The 18327-nt window shown below is 42.3% G+C and overlaps 1 protein-coding gene across 1 annotated transcript in view; it reads left to right on the forward strand.

The window, feature by feature from the left end:
• LOC124788666 (cysteine sulfinic acid decarboxylase) overlaps positions 1 to 18051 on the forward strand; it is a 36445-nt gene extending 18394 nt beyond the window's left edge. Inside the window, exons 2-8 of the mRNA XM_047255943.1 lie at positions 801 to 1160; positions 13376 to 13610; positions 14541 to 14760; positions 15023 to 15170; positions 15658 to 15886; positions 16012 to 16206; positions 17421 to 18051. Of these exons, the coding sequence (XP_047111899.1) occupies positions 801 to 1160; positions 13376 to 13610; positions 14541 to 14760; positions 15023 to 15170; positions 15658 to 15886; positions 16012 to 16206; positions 17421 to 17594 (1561 nt within the window). The 3' untranslated portion in view covers positions 17595 to 18051. The remainder of the gene's footprint in view (positions 1 to 800; positions 1161 to 13375; positions 13611 to 14540; positions 14761 to 15022; positions 15171 to 15657; positions 15887 to 16011; positions 16207 to 17420) is intronic.
• The last annotated feature ends 276 nt before the right edge of the window (positions 18052 to 18327 follow it).

The following is an 18327-nucleotide window of genomic DNA, read 5'->3' on the forward strand; positions in this document are numbered from 1 at the left end:
TCAGGTCCAGTGGACTTTGCTCTGTTGAGTGATTTCAGTTGCTTTTCTATTCCTTGGACACTTATCTCGATGTCGTTCGTGCGAGAATTTAGAGAAGGAACTGCAGTGTGCGGTCTGACTCAGTGAAACAGCTTTGGAAAAAGGCGTTTAGTATTTCAGCTTTACACGTGTCATCCTGTTTCAATGCCATTATCATCCCAGAGTGTCTGGACATGCTGTTTCGATCCACTTGCTGATTTAATGTAAGACCAGAACTTCCTAGGATTTTCTGTCAAGTCGGTACATAGAATTTTACTTTCGAATTGACTGAACGCTCCACGCATAGCCCTCCTTACGCTAACTTTGACATCGTTTATCTTCTGTTTGACTGAGAGGTTTTGGCTGCGTTTAAACTTGCAATGAAGCTCTTTGCTTTCGCAGTAGTTTCCTAACTTTGTTGTTGAACCACGGTGGGTTTTTCCCGTCCTTCAGTTTTACTCGGCACGTACCTGTCTAAAACGCATTTTACGATTGCCTTGAGCTTTTTCCATAAACACTCAAACTTGTCAGTGTCGGAACAGAAATTTTCGTTTTTATTTGTTAGGTAGTCTGAAATCTGCCTCCTATTACTCTTTCTAAACAGATAAACCTTTCTCCCTTTTTTATATTCGTATTTACTTCCGCATTGAGGGATGCTGCAACGGCGTTATGATCACTGATTCCCTGTTCTGCGCTTAGTCGAAAAGTATTATGTATTATCGTTACACTGGTATGTTTAGAGTTCATCTTGGAAAGTTAATGAGGTGTTGGGTGTGGAACAGGGCGATGCCGGCGACGTCGGTGCCTGCGGCGGCTCCGGTAGCAGAGCGCGAGTCGCTGGCGGCGGCGGCCGAGGCGGAGGCGGGCTCCCGGTGGTGGGCGAGCGCGCCGGACCGCCGTCGCCACGGGCGCTGGCTGCGGGAGGCCGCCGAGCTGCTGCTCGAGGGCGCCGTGCTGGGAGGCACGCGGCGCGCCAGCCCCGTCTCCACGTGGCGAGAGCCCCGCCAGCTGCGGGAGGCGCTGCCGCTGCAGCTCGCCGACGAGCCGCTTTCGCACGACCAGCTGCTGCAGCTCGTGCGCGACGTCATCCGCTACAGCGTCAAGACCGGACACCCCTACTTCGTCAACCAGCTCTACTCCGGGTAAGTCTCTCCACTAATTCGAAAGAACCACGTATTATACTAGTCTACAATATGTTTAGTTGACTTATAACTGTATCTAGCGAGGGCGTTCAATGACTAAGGCAACACATGCCCTTTTTCTTCTGAAAGCAGGTTGCATTTATTCAGGGATCCAGTACACCATTTTATTCCCCTCTGCCGGCCGGAGTGGCCGAGCGGTTCTAGGCGCTACCGTCTGGAGCCGCGCGACCGCTACGGTCGCAGGTTCGAATCCTGCCTCGGGCATGGCTCTGTGTGGTGTCCTTAGGTTAGTTAGGTTTAAGTAGTTCTAAGTTCTAGGCGACTGATAACCTCAGAAGTTAAGTCCCATAGTGCTCAGAGCCATTTTATTCCCCTGTCTTCTTGCTACAAAACTATATTTTTCGGTGATGCAACGACCTTACACCACCTTATTAGCAGGGCCTGTATGCCCACATGGTACCACTGTACTGATAGACATATAATTTTAATTAATATTAAAACTTCCTGGCAGATTAAAACTGTGTGCCCGACCGAGACTCGAACTCGGGACCTTTGCCTTTTGCGGGCAAGTGCTCTACCAACTGAGCTACCCAAACACGACTCCTGCCCCGTCCTCACAGCTTTACTTCTGCCAGTATCTCGTCTCCTACATTCCAAACCTTACAGAAGCTCTCCTGCGAACCCTGCAGAACTAGCACTCCTGAGAGAACACTCCGCTGCAGAGTGAAAATCTCATTCTGGAAACATCCCCCAGGCTGTGGCTGGGCCATGCCTCCGCAATATCCTTTTTCAGGAGTGCTAGTTCTGCAGGGTTCGCAGGAGAGCTTCTGTAAAGTTTGGAAGGTAGGAGACGAGATACTGGCAGAAGTAAAGCTGTGAGGACGGGGCAGGAGTCGTGTTTGAGTAGCTCAGTTGGTAGAGCACTTGCCCGCGAAAGGCAATGGTCCCGAGTTCGAGTCTCGGTCCGGTACAGTTTTAATCTGCCAGGAAGTTTCATGTCGGCGCACACTCCGCTGCAGAGTGAAAATCTCATTCTGTTAATTAATATTGTTTATACTGGTTGCTGGTGAGGAGGAAAGTTATTAGTATTTTATTAATGATCTCATTCATAAGCAGCCATATCACAGTCGCTCAAGAAAGTTATAACTAAGCTTTACTTGTTTAATCAGAATCAGACAATGACTCTCCTTGCCCGCAGTCTCGATGATTCGAAGTGATCTGCAATCCTGTGTAAATAAAATGTCTTGATTTTCTTGCGTTGCGTAGTCGGTCGGGAAACCTCAGATCAAGCGGAAAGTTTGCTTTAATTATGCGATGAAATAATGGAGCTCTTGGATCTAATAATTGCAGGTACTCTTCCAATTCATCGGAAGTTCCCTTCTGATTACCAACGAAAAGACACCTCCGTGCAAATTTCCAATTAGAGAATACATACATAATGAAATTCCTTACACACCTTTGATGTAAATGCCCAGTATATATTTTCTTGAGTAGCGTACAATATATTTTCAATCTTTCTTCCAGTAATCTCGATAGCAAAATTACAATTATTCAATGCGGCTATTCGGCACGGAGAAGATCCTAGAATTCCTCTCAACACACCAGAGAGAATATTACAAAGAGTAATTATGCGCTCATGGAATAGTACTGTACTACTTTGCGCATAGATTCTGCGAGTATACAGATGGTAAAGTAGGAAACGTAATTCACTCATAATATTGTGCAAGGATAATTAGTAGAATATAAGATAGATATTACAGACTTCGGCGCCAACGTCTTCCTGCATCAATAATCTCTCAATCATCTACTTACTGCTTCCCGTGGAGTGTATCCTTCATTGGGCCAAACGGGGAACTCCAAAGGTGCGAGATCCGGGCTGTACGGTGAATTAGAGAACAGTAAAATGACTTTTGTGAGCTTCTCTCGGGTGCATAGATTTGCGTAAAGACTTGTCAAGGAGAAAAAGTTGGTTTGTACTTTCTGGTGACGAACAAGCCGAAGTCGTTTCTTTAATAGCACAATATACTTCAGTTGATCGTTGCACTGAGGGAAGACATCACACAATCCCAGGGAACAGTCCCCTTGATTTCACTAGCTGAGGGTACAGCTTTCAACTTTTTCTTCAGAGGAGGGATGTTGTGGCACAACTCAGTGAATTTCTATTACGTTTTCAGTTAGAACTGATGAACCCATGTTTCATCGCCTGTGACAATGTTCGACAAAAAATTGTCAAGATGAGCCTTGTAACGCACTAGCAATTCCGCACAATAGCCCTCAGTTGCTCTTTATGGTCCTCCTTCCTCTAAAGCGCCGACGAGCACAGAGGAGGCACGCGCACATCCAGCTACCTTAGAGTACCCCAGTTGCTGTTATTACTACAAACACGACTGCACTAGTGCAGCGATGTGATCGTGATCGATCAATCAATCACCTCTAATGGATGTCTACACATTCAAACATTGCACGAGTCACAGCTGTGTGCAATCGGCCGGTACATGGGAGACCGGGCAGGATTGCGTGACGTCGTTTTGAAGATGAGACCCCCTCGCCCGATGACTCTGTGCTTTTGTTCACTGCTTGGTATCCGTATGCATTCCGCGAGCGCATATGAATATCAGCGATGCTCCGGTTTTCCTCCAAAAGAAGCTAAATGATGGCTCTCTGCCTGGATCGCAGCTCTGTTACAGATGCCATTTTGAAGTCCACGTATCGCGCCACCACCTATCAAAATTTCATGAAACTGTAGGGACTAAAACGGGGATATTCAGCACTGACCCACAACCAATTCCACATTTTTAAACCGAAACTTGCCGAGAAAAATGTTGCATTACTTATTGAACGTCCCTCGTACTATGCTTCACTCTTTACTTGCTGATGTTTCCTCTCTGATTAAATTCTGCAGCAAAGTTGCATTCGTAACACACGTAAAAACATTCAAATACCAAACGACACACGAGGAATTTTCATACTTTTAAGCAGTTCTAATAAAATTGATACGCTACAAGTTACTGACTCAAAGTAACGAGTTAAAAGTATTTTCGCCTGCGAGAATGCTCTAAATCATTCACTAAATGAGTCTCCAAACTGTGTTCGTATTTTTGGCTCTTGATTTGTACTCGTGACACTCTTTTTTTCACTTTCGCCGTCCACGTTCCTTGGTGCCCATAAATACAAGCAAATAAGTATCTGTTAATGCTCCATGTATAAAGTCAAGCAACTAAAATGAGTACAGTCCAACTGGCGTTCGGCTGACGTAAACACATTACATACAGCGCTGACGTAACATGTCCCATGGATCAATGTCACCACAGACTTTGGCATTCACACCCGCTGACCTGGCAGCTCAAAACCATATTCACCTTTCAACGTAACCTAGACCTTGAGCTAAGTACAGATCAGCCAGTCATGGAGAAATCGACGAATTTGTCAAACGTTAGTTGCACCATACTCACTTCAGTAAAGGCAAGCTGCATGCCCTCGGGAAAAATTACGGCTGTAGTTTCCCCTTGCTTTCAGCCGTTCGCAGCACCAGCACAGCAAGGCCGTTTTGGTTAGTGTTAAAAGGCCAGATCAATCATCCAGACTGTTGCCCCTGCAACTACTGAAAAGGCTGCTGGCCCCCCTCTTCAGAACCACACGTTTGTCTGGCCTCTCAACAGATACCCCTCCGTTGTGGTTGCACCTACGGTACGGCTATCTGTGTCGCTGACGCACGCAAGCCTCCACACCAACGGCAGGGTCAATGGTTCATGGAAGTGTCAGGAAGTCGTTTCTGAAAGTACTTGTATGGAGTGTAGCCATGTATGGAAGTGAAACATGGACGATTAACCGTTTGGACAAGAAGAAAATAGAAAATTTAGAAATGTGGTGCTACAGAACAATGCTGACGATTAGATGGGTAGATCACATAACTAATGAGGTATTGAATAGTATTGGGGAGAAGAGAAATTTGTGGCACAACTTGACTAGAAGAAAAGATCGGTTGGTAGGACATGTTTTAGAGACATCAAGGATCACCAATTTAGTACTGGAGGGCAGCGTGGAGGGTAAAAATCAGAGGGAGACCAAGAGATGAGTACACTAAACAGATTAAGAAGGATGTAGGTTGCAGTAGTTTACTGGGAGATGAAGCAGCTTGCACAGGATAGAGTAGCATGGAGAGCTGCCTCAAACCAGTCTCAGGACTGAAGACCGCAACTACTACTCACTTCAGCGACTCATAGCATGAAGTCAGACTTCTGCAATCTGTCTGCTAATTTTGCCTTCCTTGACGTGCGGTATCGCTGACATACGGCCTACACTAAAATAATTGATGTCTCTTGCGAGACGAACTTGATTAAATCAATCAGCTTCTTCGAAAAGTAGAAACTAATTGGAACATCATATGAAAGAATGTACAGGTACGAGTAATGTTTTAAATTTACTCTCAATCACCGGTTTTTTCACTCGTACATAATTCTACGGCAGCGATTCATCATTTAAACGGAAAACACAGTGAACAATTACACTTTAACAGAAGCATCCAGTAACTTCTTCAGTAGTGAACATCTTAGTTACAAAATATAAATTGTTACTGCTCGCACCTGCTCTAGAAGGCATATTTTCCACTATTCTGAAGCACGACCGCCGAAGCCTCCTGCCAATGCGATTCCAATGTGCTTTGCCCACGATATGTTTGTGCCACGCCACTCCTGTGGGTATCGCGCCTTCCATTTCCCTTGTGACCTTAGCATATGCAGCCTAAGAAGTGCTGTCGCAGTAACCTTCTAATACACTGAGGTAATAAATCCTGGGATAGTGATGTGCACGTATGTATATGGCGGTAGTATAGCGTACTCAAGGTATAAAAGGGAAGTGCACTGGCGGAACTGTCATCTGCACCCACGTCATTCATGTGAAAAGATGTTCGACGTGCTTATGGGCGCACCTTGGGAGTTAACATATAGAACGTGGAATGGTACGAGGGGGAACCAAAAGAAACAGGACTCAGAGGGCGCTGCCATTCATAGACGTAGTGCAGGGTTCTCACGCTAGATGGTGTTAGTAGACACCTTCATGAAACAGCTGCGGAGACGGCGTCAGTGTAGAGCTGAATGTGCAAGTGTGGTATTGTTTCTCTGACTGTTGACTGGTTGCCTCTGCGAAGTCGTAATGGCAACTTTAAAAGAACAGTGTGTGTGTGAAATTGTTTCCTGCTTAAAAATACTGCAATGGAGACACACCAAATGCTTCAGGAAGCTTTCCAGGACGACGCTGAGCCACACACAGGTTTTAGAGTGGTTTGGGCGCTTTAACCGTGGTGAGATGTGTGTTGAAGACCAAGCCCGTTCTGGACGCCCTTCAACATCGCGAAATGAGAACACTGAAAAGGTCCGCCAAAAGATCGAGGATCGTCGCCAAACGATCGACCAAATTTCAGCAGACAGGAATCAGTTGGAGCTTGTGCCAGCGGATTTTGAGTGAGGATTTGCACATGAGACGTGTTGCTGCTCAATTTGTTCCGCGCCTTCTCTCACAAGAGCAAAAAAAACCATCTGCATGAATGTGTCAGGATTTGAAAACAGATCGCACGTGATCCAAACTCCTTGAACAGTCATTACAGGGGATGAGAGTTGGCGTTACAGGTATGACCCAGAAACCAAGCAAGCGTCAAGCCAGTGGAAGACTCCCAACTCTCCCAGACCAAAAAAAGTAAGGCAAGTGACGTCAAATGTGAAGACGATGATCATTGTCTTTTTTGATGTTCGTGGAATTGTGCATCGGGAATTGGTACCCCCCTGGCCAGACTGTTACCCAGCACTTTTACTTGGATGTTTTAAGGCATCAGCGAGAGGTTGTGAGGAGGAAATGTTCGGAACTTTGGCGATCAGGTGACTGGTTTCTGCATCACGACAACGCCGCCAGCACACACGGCCTTAAGTGACCCACAAGTTGGCATCTCAGAGGTGGTCTGTTGTTCCCCACGCTCCGTATTCGCCGGAATTAGCCCCGTGCGACTTTTCCAATTTCCACGAATGAAAAAAACGCTAGAAGGGGAGCGTTATGACGAAGTGGAGGCGGTAAAAACAGCTTCGCAAAGGGCACTAGACAATATCAAACTTGAAGAGTTCTAAACATGCTTCAAACAGTGAGAAAAGAGACTTGAAAAGTGCATCGCATGTAATGAAGAGTATTTTGAAGGTGACTGAAGTAATTTTGTAAAATGGTTCATGAATTTTTTTTGACAACAATCTGGTTTCTTTTGGGTCCCCCCCTCGTAGTTAGAGCTAGACGCATGGGAAATTTTATTTCGAAAATAGTTAGGTAATTTAATATTCAGAGAGCCACAGTGACAAGTGTCGAGAATACCAAATTTCAGGCATTACCTCTCACCACGGACAATGCAGAGGCCGACGGCCTTCACTTAACGACCGAGAAAAGTGGTGTTCGTGTAGAGTTGTCAGTAGGAGCAAACAGGCAACACTTCGTGAAATAACTACAGAAATCAACGTGGGACGTACGACGAACTTATCCGTTTGGACAATGCGGCGACATGTAGCGTCAATTGGCTATGGCATCATCCGGCGCGAGTGCCTTTTATATTAGCACGTCGTCGTCTGCAGCGCCTCTCCTGGGCTCGTGACCTTATCGGTTGGACCCTAGGCGACTGGAAAACAGTGCCCTTGTCACAAGAGCCCAGATATCAATTGATAAAAGCTGATGGTATGGTTAGTCTGTCACAGACGTCACGAAGCCATGGATCAAAGTTGTCAACTGGTCAGCTGGTGGTGGCTCCATAATGGTGTGCAATGTGTTCAAATGGAATCAACTGGGCCCTCTGGCTCAACAGGACTGATTGACTAAAAATGGTCATATTCAGCCAAATAGAGGCCATTTGCAGCCATTCATGGACTTAATGTTCCCAAATGATGTCACTGGGACTCAACTGTTCCTGATTGTTTTGAAGAATAGTCTGGACAATTCGTGAGAATGATTCACTCACACAGATTGCCCAATATGACTCCCATTGAACATTTATGGGACATAATCGAAAGGTCACTTATTAAACAAAATTCTGCTCTGGCAACACTTTCGCAGTTATGGTTGGCTGTAGAGGCAGCGTGGCTCAGTATTTCTTCAGGAGACTTAAAACTTTAGTCTATGCCATGTCGAGTTGCTCCACTATGCTGGGAAAAGGCCCCACGCGATATTAGAAGGTATTCCATGACCTTAGTCACTCCAGTGTAGAATTTGGGCTGCCGCCACAGCTCAAAGTACTTACATAGCCCACAACTGAACTTTATTGCGTGCCAAACATAAAGATTTTCTGTTGTGCAAAACTATTAGTTTTCTCTTTACTCCGTTTTAGTGGTAGGTGGTGTTTTGGAAACAATGTTCTCGCCACTTGTTCAAATTTGTCTGCCAGGAGATGAGATAAGCATTACTACAATCATTTGGGCCCTATTGTCATAACAAGAGTATTATGTTGCAGTCTATACAGTGTGCCTGTGGGGGCGGCAGGTAATAAGCAAACGGTCATTTTTAGTTACGTCGCTATGAAAGGACTCGTAAATTGTGTGTGCCTTCCACCAACCTTCGCCGTCTAAAAAAGCCTGAAATTAATTTTTTGTCATCCAGAGAGCGATGGAGAACATACTGACCATAATTTCCAGTCTGCAATCAAAGTTACTCTGTGCTAACCGAAAGAAAATCTCGTTCTTGCTGTTTTATGAAAGGATCGCAAACTAAAAGTTTAATTTTAACTGGTGAATAGTCCGTAGAAGTTCATACGCATGAAATGTCTTCGTTTTGTAACTAATACCCCTACCAGAAATAGCACTATTGACAGTTAAGAGGCGACCTCTTTGAGAAACTCGGATAGTCTATCGCCCTAACTTCTAATCGCTAAAATACAATTGCTCGCACGGAAAGTGGAAAATAATCTCGCCGCTTGCCATGCGGTTTTGTCAACGGGCGGCAAACAAACGGTTACTTCCGTCAAACCAAAGCGATCCGGGACAATGTACAGACTTCGCGAGGTCAATTCCAACTTCTACCGAAAACTCATTAGTCTGGCATCACATGAACCGCAACGTATGCGGGCGTTTGATTGACACGGACAGTTTGATATCTCGGTGCAAAGTGTCTTAACACTGCATCTACATTTACACTACTGGCCATTAAAACTGCTACACCAAGAAGAAATGCAGATGATAAACGGGTATTCATTGGACAAATATATTATACTAGAACTGACGTATTACATTTTCACGCAATTTGGGTGCATAGATCCTGAGAAATCAGTACTCAGAACAACCACCTCTGGCCGTAATAACGGCCTTCATACGCCTGAGCGTTGAGTCAAAAAGAGCTTGGATGGCGTGTACAGGTACAGCTTCAACACGATACCACAGTTCATCAAGAGTAGTGACTGGCGTATTATGACGAGTCAGTTGCTCGGCCACCATTGACCAGAAGCTTTCAATTGGTGAGAGATCTGGAGAATGTGTTGGCCAGGGCAGCAGTCGAACATTTTCTGTATCCAGAAAGGCCCGTACAGGACCTGCAAAATGCGGTCGTGCATTATCCTGCTGAAATGTAGGATTTCACAGGGATCGAATGAAGGGTAGAGCCTTCAAAGTGACGTCACAACCTGGATTCATCCGAAAAAATGACGTTTTGCCATTCGTGCACCCAGGTTCATTGTGTACACGATCGCAGGCGCTCCTGTCTGTGATGCAGCGTCAAGGGTAACCGCAGCCATGGTCTCCGAGCTGATAGTCAATGCTACTACAAACGTCATTGAACAGTTCGTGCTGATGGTTGTTGTTTCGCAAACGTCCCCATCTGTTGACTCAGGGATCGAGATGTGACTGCACGATCCGTTACAGCCATGCGGATAAGATGCCTGTCATCTCGACTGCTAGTGATTCGAGGCCGTTGGGATCAAGCACGGCGTTCCGTATTACCTTCCTGAACCCACCGATTCCATATTCTGCTAACAGTCATTGGATCTCGACCAACGCGAGCAGCGAAATCGCGATACGATAAACCGCAATCGCGATAGGCTACAATCCGATCTGTATCAATGTCGGAAACGTGATTGTACGCATTTCTCCTCCTTACACGAGGCATCACAACAACGTTTCACCAGGCAACGCCGGTCAACTGCTGTTTGTGTATGAGAAATCAGTTGGAAACTTTCCTCATGTCATCATATTGTAGGTGTCGCCAGCGGCGCCAACCTTGTGTGAATGCTCTGAAAAGGTAATCATTTGCATATCACAGCATCTTCTTCCTGTTGGTTAAATTTCGCGTCCGTAGCACGTCATCTCCGTGGTGTAGCAATTTTAATGGCCAGTAGTGTATATAGGAGTGCAGTGGACCGCAAAACGGTACATAAACGACTCTGTGTACTAGTAGCAATATTTAAATGGCCCCCATTGTTGTCCATATATTGTCTGTCAATTCAGAATTTAAAATTTTTATAAATACTTAAGTTTGCTTTAGTTACTGCAAAATATTAGCTCGTCTGCATTTAAGCTTAGCCGGCTAGAATTATTAGAACGAATCAAACAGAACATGACCTCTGATGTGCCTCTTAAAGAATCCTTCTGACCATTTACAATAATTTTGAAACTTGGTACAGCTGTATTTCATGAATGAATGTGGTAGTGCTGTAATTGTAACTTTCTATTACAAATGCAAATAATAAGGACGGTTCCCTTCCACATTCAAGTTTTTGTAAAAAACTTGAAAACTCACAATTAGCTTATTGGTGTAACGTATTTAATGCTTAAACATAAAACTGAGGCTAAATATGAATTTTCAGCTTCAGAGTCAAACACTGAGCGGTTTCAATTTTGCGTAAAACGCAAGATTTTAACCAAAGTATTACCTACTCTGATATGGTTGAAAGGGTTAACTTTTATTTGACACACATTAGCACATTCTGACCAATTTTTAGCTTTCTAGTTATACAGGGTGTTACAAAAAGGTTCGGCCAAACTTTCAGGAAACATTCCACACACAAATAAAGAAAAGATGTTGAGTGGACATGGGTCCGGAAACGCTTAATTTCCATGTTAGAGCTCATTTTAGTTTCGCCAGTATGTACTGCTCTTCCTCGATTCACTGCCAGTTGGCCCAATTGAAGGAAGGTAATGTTGACTTGGGTGCTTGTGTTGACATGGGACTCATTGCTCTACAGTACTAGCATCAAGCACATCAGTACGTAGCATCAACAGGTTAGTGCTCATCACGAACGTGGTTTTGCAGTCGGTGCAATGTTTACAAATGCGGAATTGGCAGATGCCCATTTGATGGATAGATTAGCACGGGGCAATAGCCGTGGCGCGGTACGTTTGTATCGAGACAGATTTCCAGAACGAAGGTGTCCCGACAGGAAGACGTTCGAAGCAATTGATCGGCGTCTTAGGGAGCACGGAACATTCCCGCGACTGGGGAAGACCTAGAACGACGAGGACACCTGCAATGGACGAGGCAATTCTTCGTGCAGTTGACGATAACCCTAACGTCAGCGTCAGAAGTTGCTGCTGTACAAGGTAACATTGACCACGTCACTGTATGGAGAGTGCTACGGGAGAACCAGTTGTTTCCGTACCATGTACAGCGTGTGCGGGCACTATCAGCAGCTGATTGGCCTCCACGGGTACACTTCTGCGAATCATTCATCCAACAATGTCAATCCTCATTTCAGTGCAAATGATCTCTTTACGGATGAGGCTTCATTCCAACGTGATCAAATTGTAAATTTTCACAATCAACATGTGTGGGCTGACGAGAATCCGCACGCAATTGTGCAATCACGTCAACAACAGATTTTCTGTGAACGTTTGGGCAGGCATTGTTGGTCATGTCTTGATTGGGCCCCATGTTCTTCCACCTACGCTCAATGTAGCAAGTTATCATGATTTCATACGGGATAATCTACCGGTGCTGCTAGAACATGTGCCTCTACTAGTACGACGACATGTGGTTCATGCACGATGGAGCTCCTGCACATTTCAGTCGAAGTGTTCGTACGCTTCTCAGCAACAGATTCTGTGACCGATGGATTGGTAGAGGCGGACCAATTCCATGGCCTCCACGCTCTCCTGACCTCAACCCTCTTGACTTTAAATTATGTGGGCATTTGAAAGCTCTTGTCTACGCAATCCCGGTACCAAATGTAGACTCTTCGTGCTCGTATTGTGGACGGCTGTGTTACAATACGCCATTCTCCAGGGCTGCATCAGGGATTCGATGCGACGGAGGGTGGATGCTAACGGAGGACATTTTGAACATTTCCTGTAACACTGTTTGAAGTCTCGCTGGTACGTTCTGTTGCTGTGTTTCCATTCCATGATTAATGTGATTTGAAGAGAAGTAATAAAATGAGCTCTAACATGGAAAGTAAGCGTTTCCGGACGCACGTCCACATAACATTTTCTTTCTTTGTGTTAGGGATGGTTCCTGAAAGTTTTGTAACACTCTGTATTATTCAGCGCCACTTTTTTCTTAAGATCGTACATTTTGCCTAACATTCATTTGGTCATTCTGAGAGTTTACTATGGTAACATTCTTAGGCATAAAATGACTGTCTGGAAAAGTTATTTTAATTTTTGACTCTTTAATTATGGTCCAGTCCTTTGTGTGAACTGTGGTAAGCCCCGGCATACTCGCCCGTCTTCGTACTTCCAACAGTGTCACAGTGCTTGTTTCGTCTCGTGCTACATATCGTTAAAGCTCGGTAACAGGAGACCACAGTTGGAGGTTGTTAATTTTATTAATATGCTTTCTTATCTGATCTCTAAAGATCTTTAGACATAGGTAACGCTACGTTGAAACTACAATTGTAATCTGCAAGCAACTGTCCAGAAGCATCTCATTCAGCAGCAAAATATAATTTTGTCACATATATCAAATGTCCAGCCAGGAGAGGAAATTTTCTATAAATTGCCACTGGCTGGTTGGTACATAATTCAGGTTTGGAAAGGTTATAATTATTTGGGAGGAAAGTGAAATTGCACCTTGCTAAAGACTGACAAATTTCTATTACAATGGTCCATTACTACCTACGGGTAAGGTTAATTCTGTGTAGAGATCTTCTTATGACTCCTTGTTAAACATCATAGTGTATGCAGAAATGGTTGAAAGCTAGGCTATGTAATCATGCACTGTACTATTGGAAAATAGAACTGAATGCTTTCACTGATGACTTACTGTTGTTTCAGTGTGGATCCCTATGGTCTGGTGGGGCAGTGGTTGAGTGATGCACTCAATCCCAGTGTCTACACATATGAGGTAGCACCAGTGTTTACACTGATGGAGGAAACTGTCCTGCAGCAGATGCGGCAAATAGTTGGATTTCCAGGAGGCCGTGGTGATGGCATTTTCTGCCCAGGAGGATCTGTGGCCAATGGATATGCAATAAGCTGTGCACGCTACCATGCAGCGCCACATATAAAGGTAATACAAAAGATGTTTCCTGAGATGGTATAAGCAGCACTTTTCTACTTTGGATTTAGTTCTTGGTCATCTAATCTTCATTGTCTTTACTCAGTACCATTACTTCCCTCTTTCCATTTTCTCACCCCATTTGAATACACATTCACTTTTACCACTTTCTACCTTGATTTTCCACAAAATCATTTAAATATGTTTCAGTAAACTAAAAGCTGAAAGAACAGAGGTAACTTGGGTAACTTAACCTTCAAATGAAACATACAGTATGTAACCATATTTGTAACAGTCTCTTGAAATCTCAAAATTACACATCTAATACCCACATTACAGAAGATTCCTTGAAAAATTAAGTTGATATTGCACTATTTTGCTGCCTCTGAAGTTCATATACTTCACCTTTTTGTAGAACAAAAGTCCTTAATAGTGATGCACCAGATAACCTGCAAGTTTTTCCAAATTGAGTCATCTGTTTCTAAGTTACGTGCTCCTTCCTCTTTGGCAATCATTACTTCCATACATACAAACAGTAATGTCCTAAGAAGCTGTGCTTTACCAAAATTCAACTCGAAGGTAGACATCTTTGAACTGGATCTTATTCGAATTGCTGGTTCATAATGGCAGCTTGTGACTTGTTTTTGGATGCTGGAGTATCTATCTGTTTAAAAACAGATCTAATGAAACATGGGGATTTTTCACTCATCTGTTCAGTTTGTAATTTGGCAAAATTATATTTTAAGATTGTCAAGTAAATGACACTTGAAGGTCACAACCCATGTCCTGACCTATCTATTCTAGTGTCTTCCATATTTCTTTTGATACCTATTTTTTCTGACACTCCATTTTGTGCTCTGTGGAGTATTCTCAGTGTAAACTGTTGTAGACTCACAAATTATATGCTGTTTAATAATCTGTAAATTTTTCCCCCACTTTCAGAAAAAAGGTCTTCATGGTCTTCCACGGATGGTCCTATTTACATCACAGGATGCTCACTATTCTGTGAAGAAAATGGCTTCTTTCCTTGGTCTTGGTTCTGACAATGTGTATCTCATAGAATGTGATGCTAGAGGAAAAATGGATGTGAAACACCTAGAACAGGAAATCCAAAGAGCACTGAATGAAGGAGCACTGCCTTTTATGGTTTCAGCAACAGCTGGTATGTACACAACAAAAAATCCTGTTATTCATGAGTTTCCCATTTTCAAACGTATAGCTGAAATTGCTATAAATCTGAAATACCCTACAATAGTCTATAATTTCACATTTAAGGCAGTGATAAAATGATTGTAGAGCTGCATCAAACCAGTCTTTGGACTGCATACCACATTATTTGTCCATACATATTACATATGTAACATACAGTGTACATTTACTTCCTATAATTAAATTGCTTCATTGCAAATAATACCTATTTCCAGGTACAACAGTTCTTGGTGCATTTGATCCAATCCCAGAGATAGCTGACCTGTGTAAAAAGTACAATTTGTGGCTTCATGTTGATGCAGCATGGGGTGGTGGAGCTCTCATGTCTAAGAAGCACCGTCACTTGCTAAAGGGAATAGAATTGTAAGTTGAGGGAAAACTTACTATGAATCATACTTCAGTCTTTAATGATTTACAATATAAATGTTCCTTATAACTCATATTTTCTGTTTTGTGCTTTTGCTAACAATAAGGTTCTATGATCTTGAGTTATGAGTATTAAATAATGAAAGATATTTGGAACTGAGACTGGAAAAGCTGAGTTGTTAGTAAACCTGATGGACTGACATGTCACAAACCTCATATTTATACTCATAGCTACACAGTCTAAAATTTGTGACCACATTTATTAAAATAATTCCCAGAAAACAGTTCTGGAAACTATAGTTTCATGTGCTTCAGATTCTCAGCTCTTAATTTTTTTACATTTTATGGAACAGCTACAAAGTGGTTCTATTGCATAAAATATTTGCTCCTTCATTGAAATTCCCAACAGTAATGAAGGGTTGCAGCTCACTTTGAAATTTACTTTAGTGTCTATGTGTCAGTATATTTATAAACATTCTTTCAGAGCTGATTCTGTGACATGGAATCCACACAAACTGCTAACAGCACCACAGCAGTGCTCAACATTCTTGTTGAGACATGAAAATATTTTAGCTGACTGCCACTCAGAAAGTGCTCAGTATCTATTTCAAAAGGATAAATTTTATGACACTAAATATGACACTGGAGATAAGCATGTGCAGTGTGGCAGGAGAGCAGATGTCATAAAATTCTGGATAATGTGGAAAGCAAAGGTAGAATATTTATGTGCATTAATTTCATTTAAATTCAAGGAATTTCTTCTAAAAGTGTTTCCTGTATTAATATACCTTGAATTCTGATAATAAAAATGAAATGTAAGTGAATATTTTCCATGCAGGGCACTAATGGTTTGGAAAAACATATTGACACAGTGTTTGATAATGCTGAATATTTCACAAGACAAATTAAACAGAGAGAAGACTTCAGAATGGTTTTAAATGAACCAGAGTGCACAAATATATGTTTCTGGTACATTCCACCATCTCTCCATGGCAAAGAAAATGAAGCAGATTTTAAAGACAAATTACACAAGGTAAGTTCTTCCACTGCAAACTACACTCTTGTAAATAATTTGTTCAGTTCAAAAAACACACACACACACACACACACACACACACATACTTAGTTACTTAATGCCTCTAAATTGAAATTAGTTCATAAGTCTTCAAGAAGATATCTTTTCATCAATCTTACTCTCCCATGTTAACCAATTACTATCTTCTGATTATCAGATGGTTTGTTTTCCAAAGAGTTGATAAGCCTATATGCCTGGGAAATGAGTTCTTTTTATTCCTACACTCTCTCTAAAGGAATAATGGATTTCATTCCTGCAGGAGCTTGTGGAAACAAATATTTTACACCACAGATTGTCCACTGTTCAAAATTGTTACCTTGCTCAAAAAATTGTAAATTACTCCCCTTTGCCATCCTTTGTTGCATTTAGCTGTTGCCACTGCTCCTTTCCCTTCAATTTTTCTCGTTTCTGGCTCTTATCAACTCTAATTTTATTCTTTCCCCCCTGCCACTGGGAAGACACATGCATGTGTACATAATAGGACACTAGACTGTAGCCACCCGCCTACTGAACTTCCTTTCACCTCTATAATACTGGTGATTCTACTAAAGCTCATTACCTTGTTAGCCTTATCACTTTCACTATTATAGATCTTTCACTGAGAAAGCATAACTTGTGTTACTGCCTTAGTCTTTTGTCTGGTCAGCATGGGTGAATGATTTGGGGAAGGGGGAGATGTGGGTGAGGTATCTTGCCATAGATGAGCTGTGAGAAGTACTCATCTGCTCTGATCTGCATACTAGCCTGTTCTACATAATTTCTCTCTCCACATTGCTCCTCATAGCTGACATCAATATTGCTTTCAATGCCTAGATTTTACCTGTTTCTTACTGTGAAAATTTCGTTACATTTCTGGCTAACATCACTGACTCAAGAGGGACTACCTATTGAATGAGGGACTGATAATCTTGCTGCTCAGTCCCTTAACTCTTCCACCCCTATCCAGCTCTTAAGTTACACCACTCTAGAAATAAACTGAAATGCGCAACATGTGCCAATTACATCTAACTTGTATGTCTGGACAGGTTATGATGTATATTGAAATAGTATTTACAAAATCTTGCTTTAGGTGTCCTGCATCACTATGAATTATTTGCTAATTCGATATAAAATAAACAGAAATAAATAGAATTAATGTTTCATGTTAAATACCTTTTTAATTTGGATTTCAGGTGGCTCCCAAAATTAAGGAAAGAATGATGAAGGAAGGTACAATGATGATTACATATCAACCACTGAATGATCATCCAAACTTCTTCCGTTTAGTCCTCCAGAATTCTGCCTTAACTCACACTGATATGGATTACTTTGTGGAAGAAATTGAGAGACTTGGGAAAGACTTGTGAAACTTTCCTGCTGTCATACATTTGTTTGTGAAATGACTGTGATGACACAAGATATGCATGCCTGATGAGTGTTTGTATCAAATGCATGGTATACAGTCTGCAAAGACTAAATTGCATCCTAGAGGTCTTACCTCACAATGTATAAACATTTTAACATTATTTATTTATGGAGACTGACAAATGTTAAGAACTGTAGGATGAACATTAAAAGTAATTTTAGTGAAACAGTTTCTTCTTTTAAGTATAACTGATAACCAACAAGCATCTCGTCTACTAAATAGTTTAAAATAAAATTTTAATGAGATCTTGCCCTATCTCACCTAGTCTTTAATACAGTGTCTGCCTCCACAGCTGAGTGGTAACTTCATCACTAACTTGCAGACACAATACGAACATATTTGAAACATAGGCATAAACAATTAAAATAACACAAAATTGAAACCTTTTACAAACTGTCAAAATATTCTGCTGTCAAAATATTCTACTGTCCAGATCACTGTTACTACACAAATACATTAACCAGAACTTGTATGGTAATTAATCCTAATAGATTCTTAAAACAATTTATTACAACACTAAAACAGTTTATTACTGTTCGTGTAAGAGCCCTCTTTGGAATGTGTCAAGCTAACAGCCCAAAAGAATTAAAACTTCCTGTCCACCTCTTAGTTCTGCTAGACAAATTTATCATATCTAGATCGCATACCCTATATCTTGTAGAGAACGATGTTCA

The sequence above is a fragment of the Schistocerca piceifrons genome, chromosome 3 (assembly GCF_021461385.2).
Source record: "Schistocerca piceifrons isolate TAMUIC-IGC-003096 chromosome 3, iqSchPice1.1, whole genome shotgun sequence".
Classification (NCBI taxonomy): Eukaryota; Metazoa; Arthropoda; class Insecta; order Orthoptera; family Acrididae; genus Schistocerca; species Schistocerca piceifrons.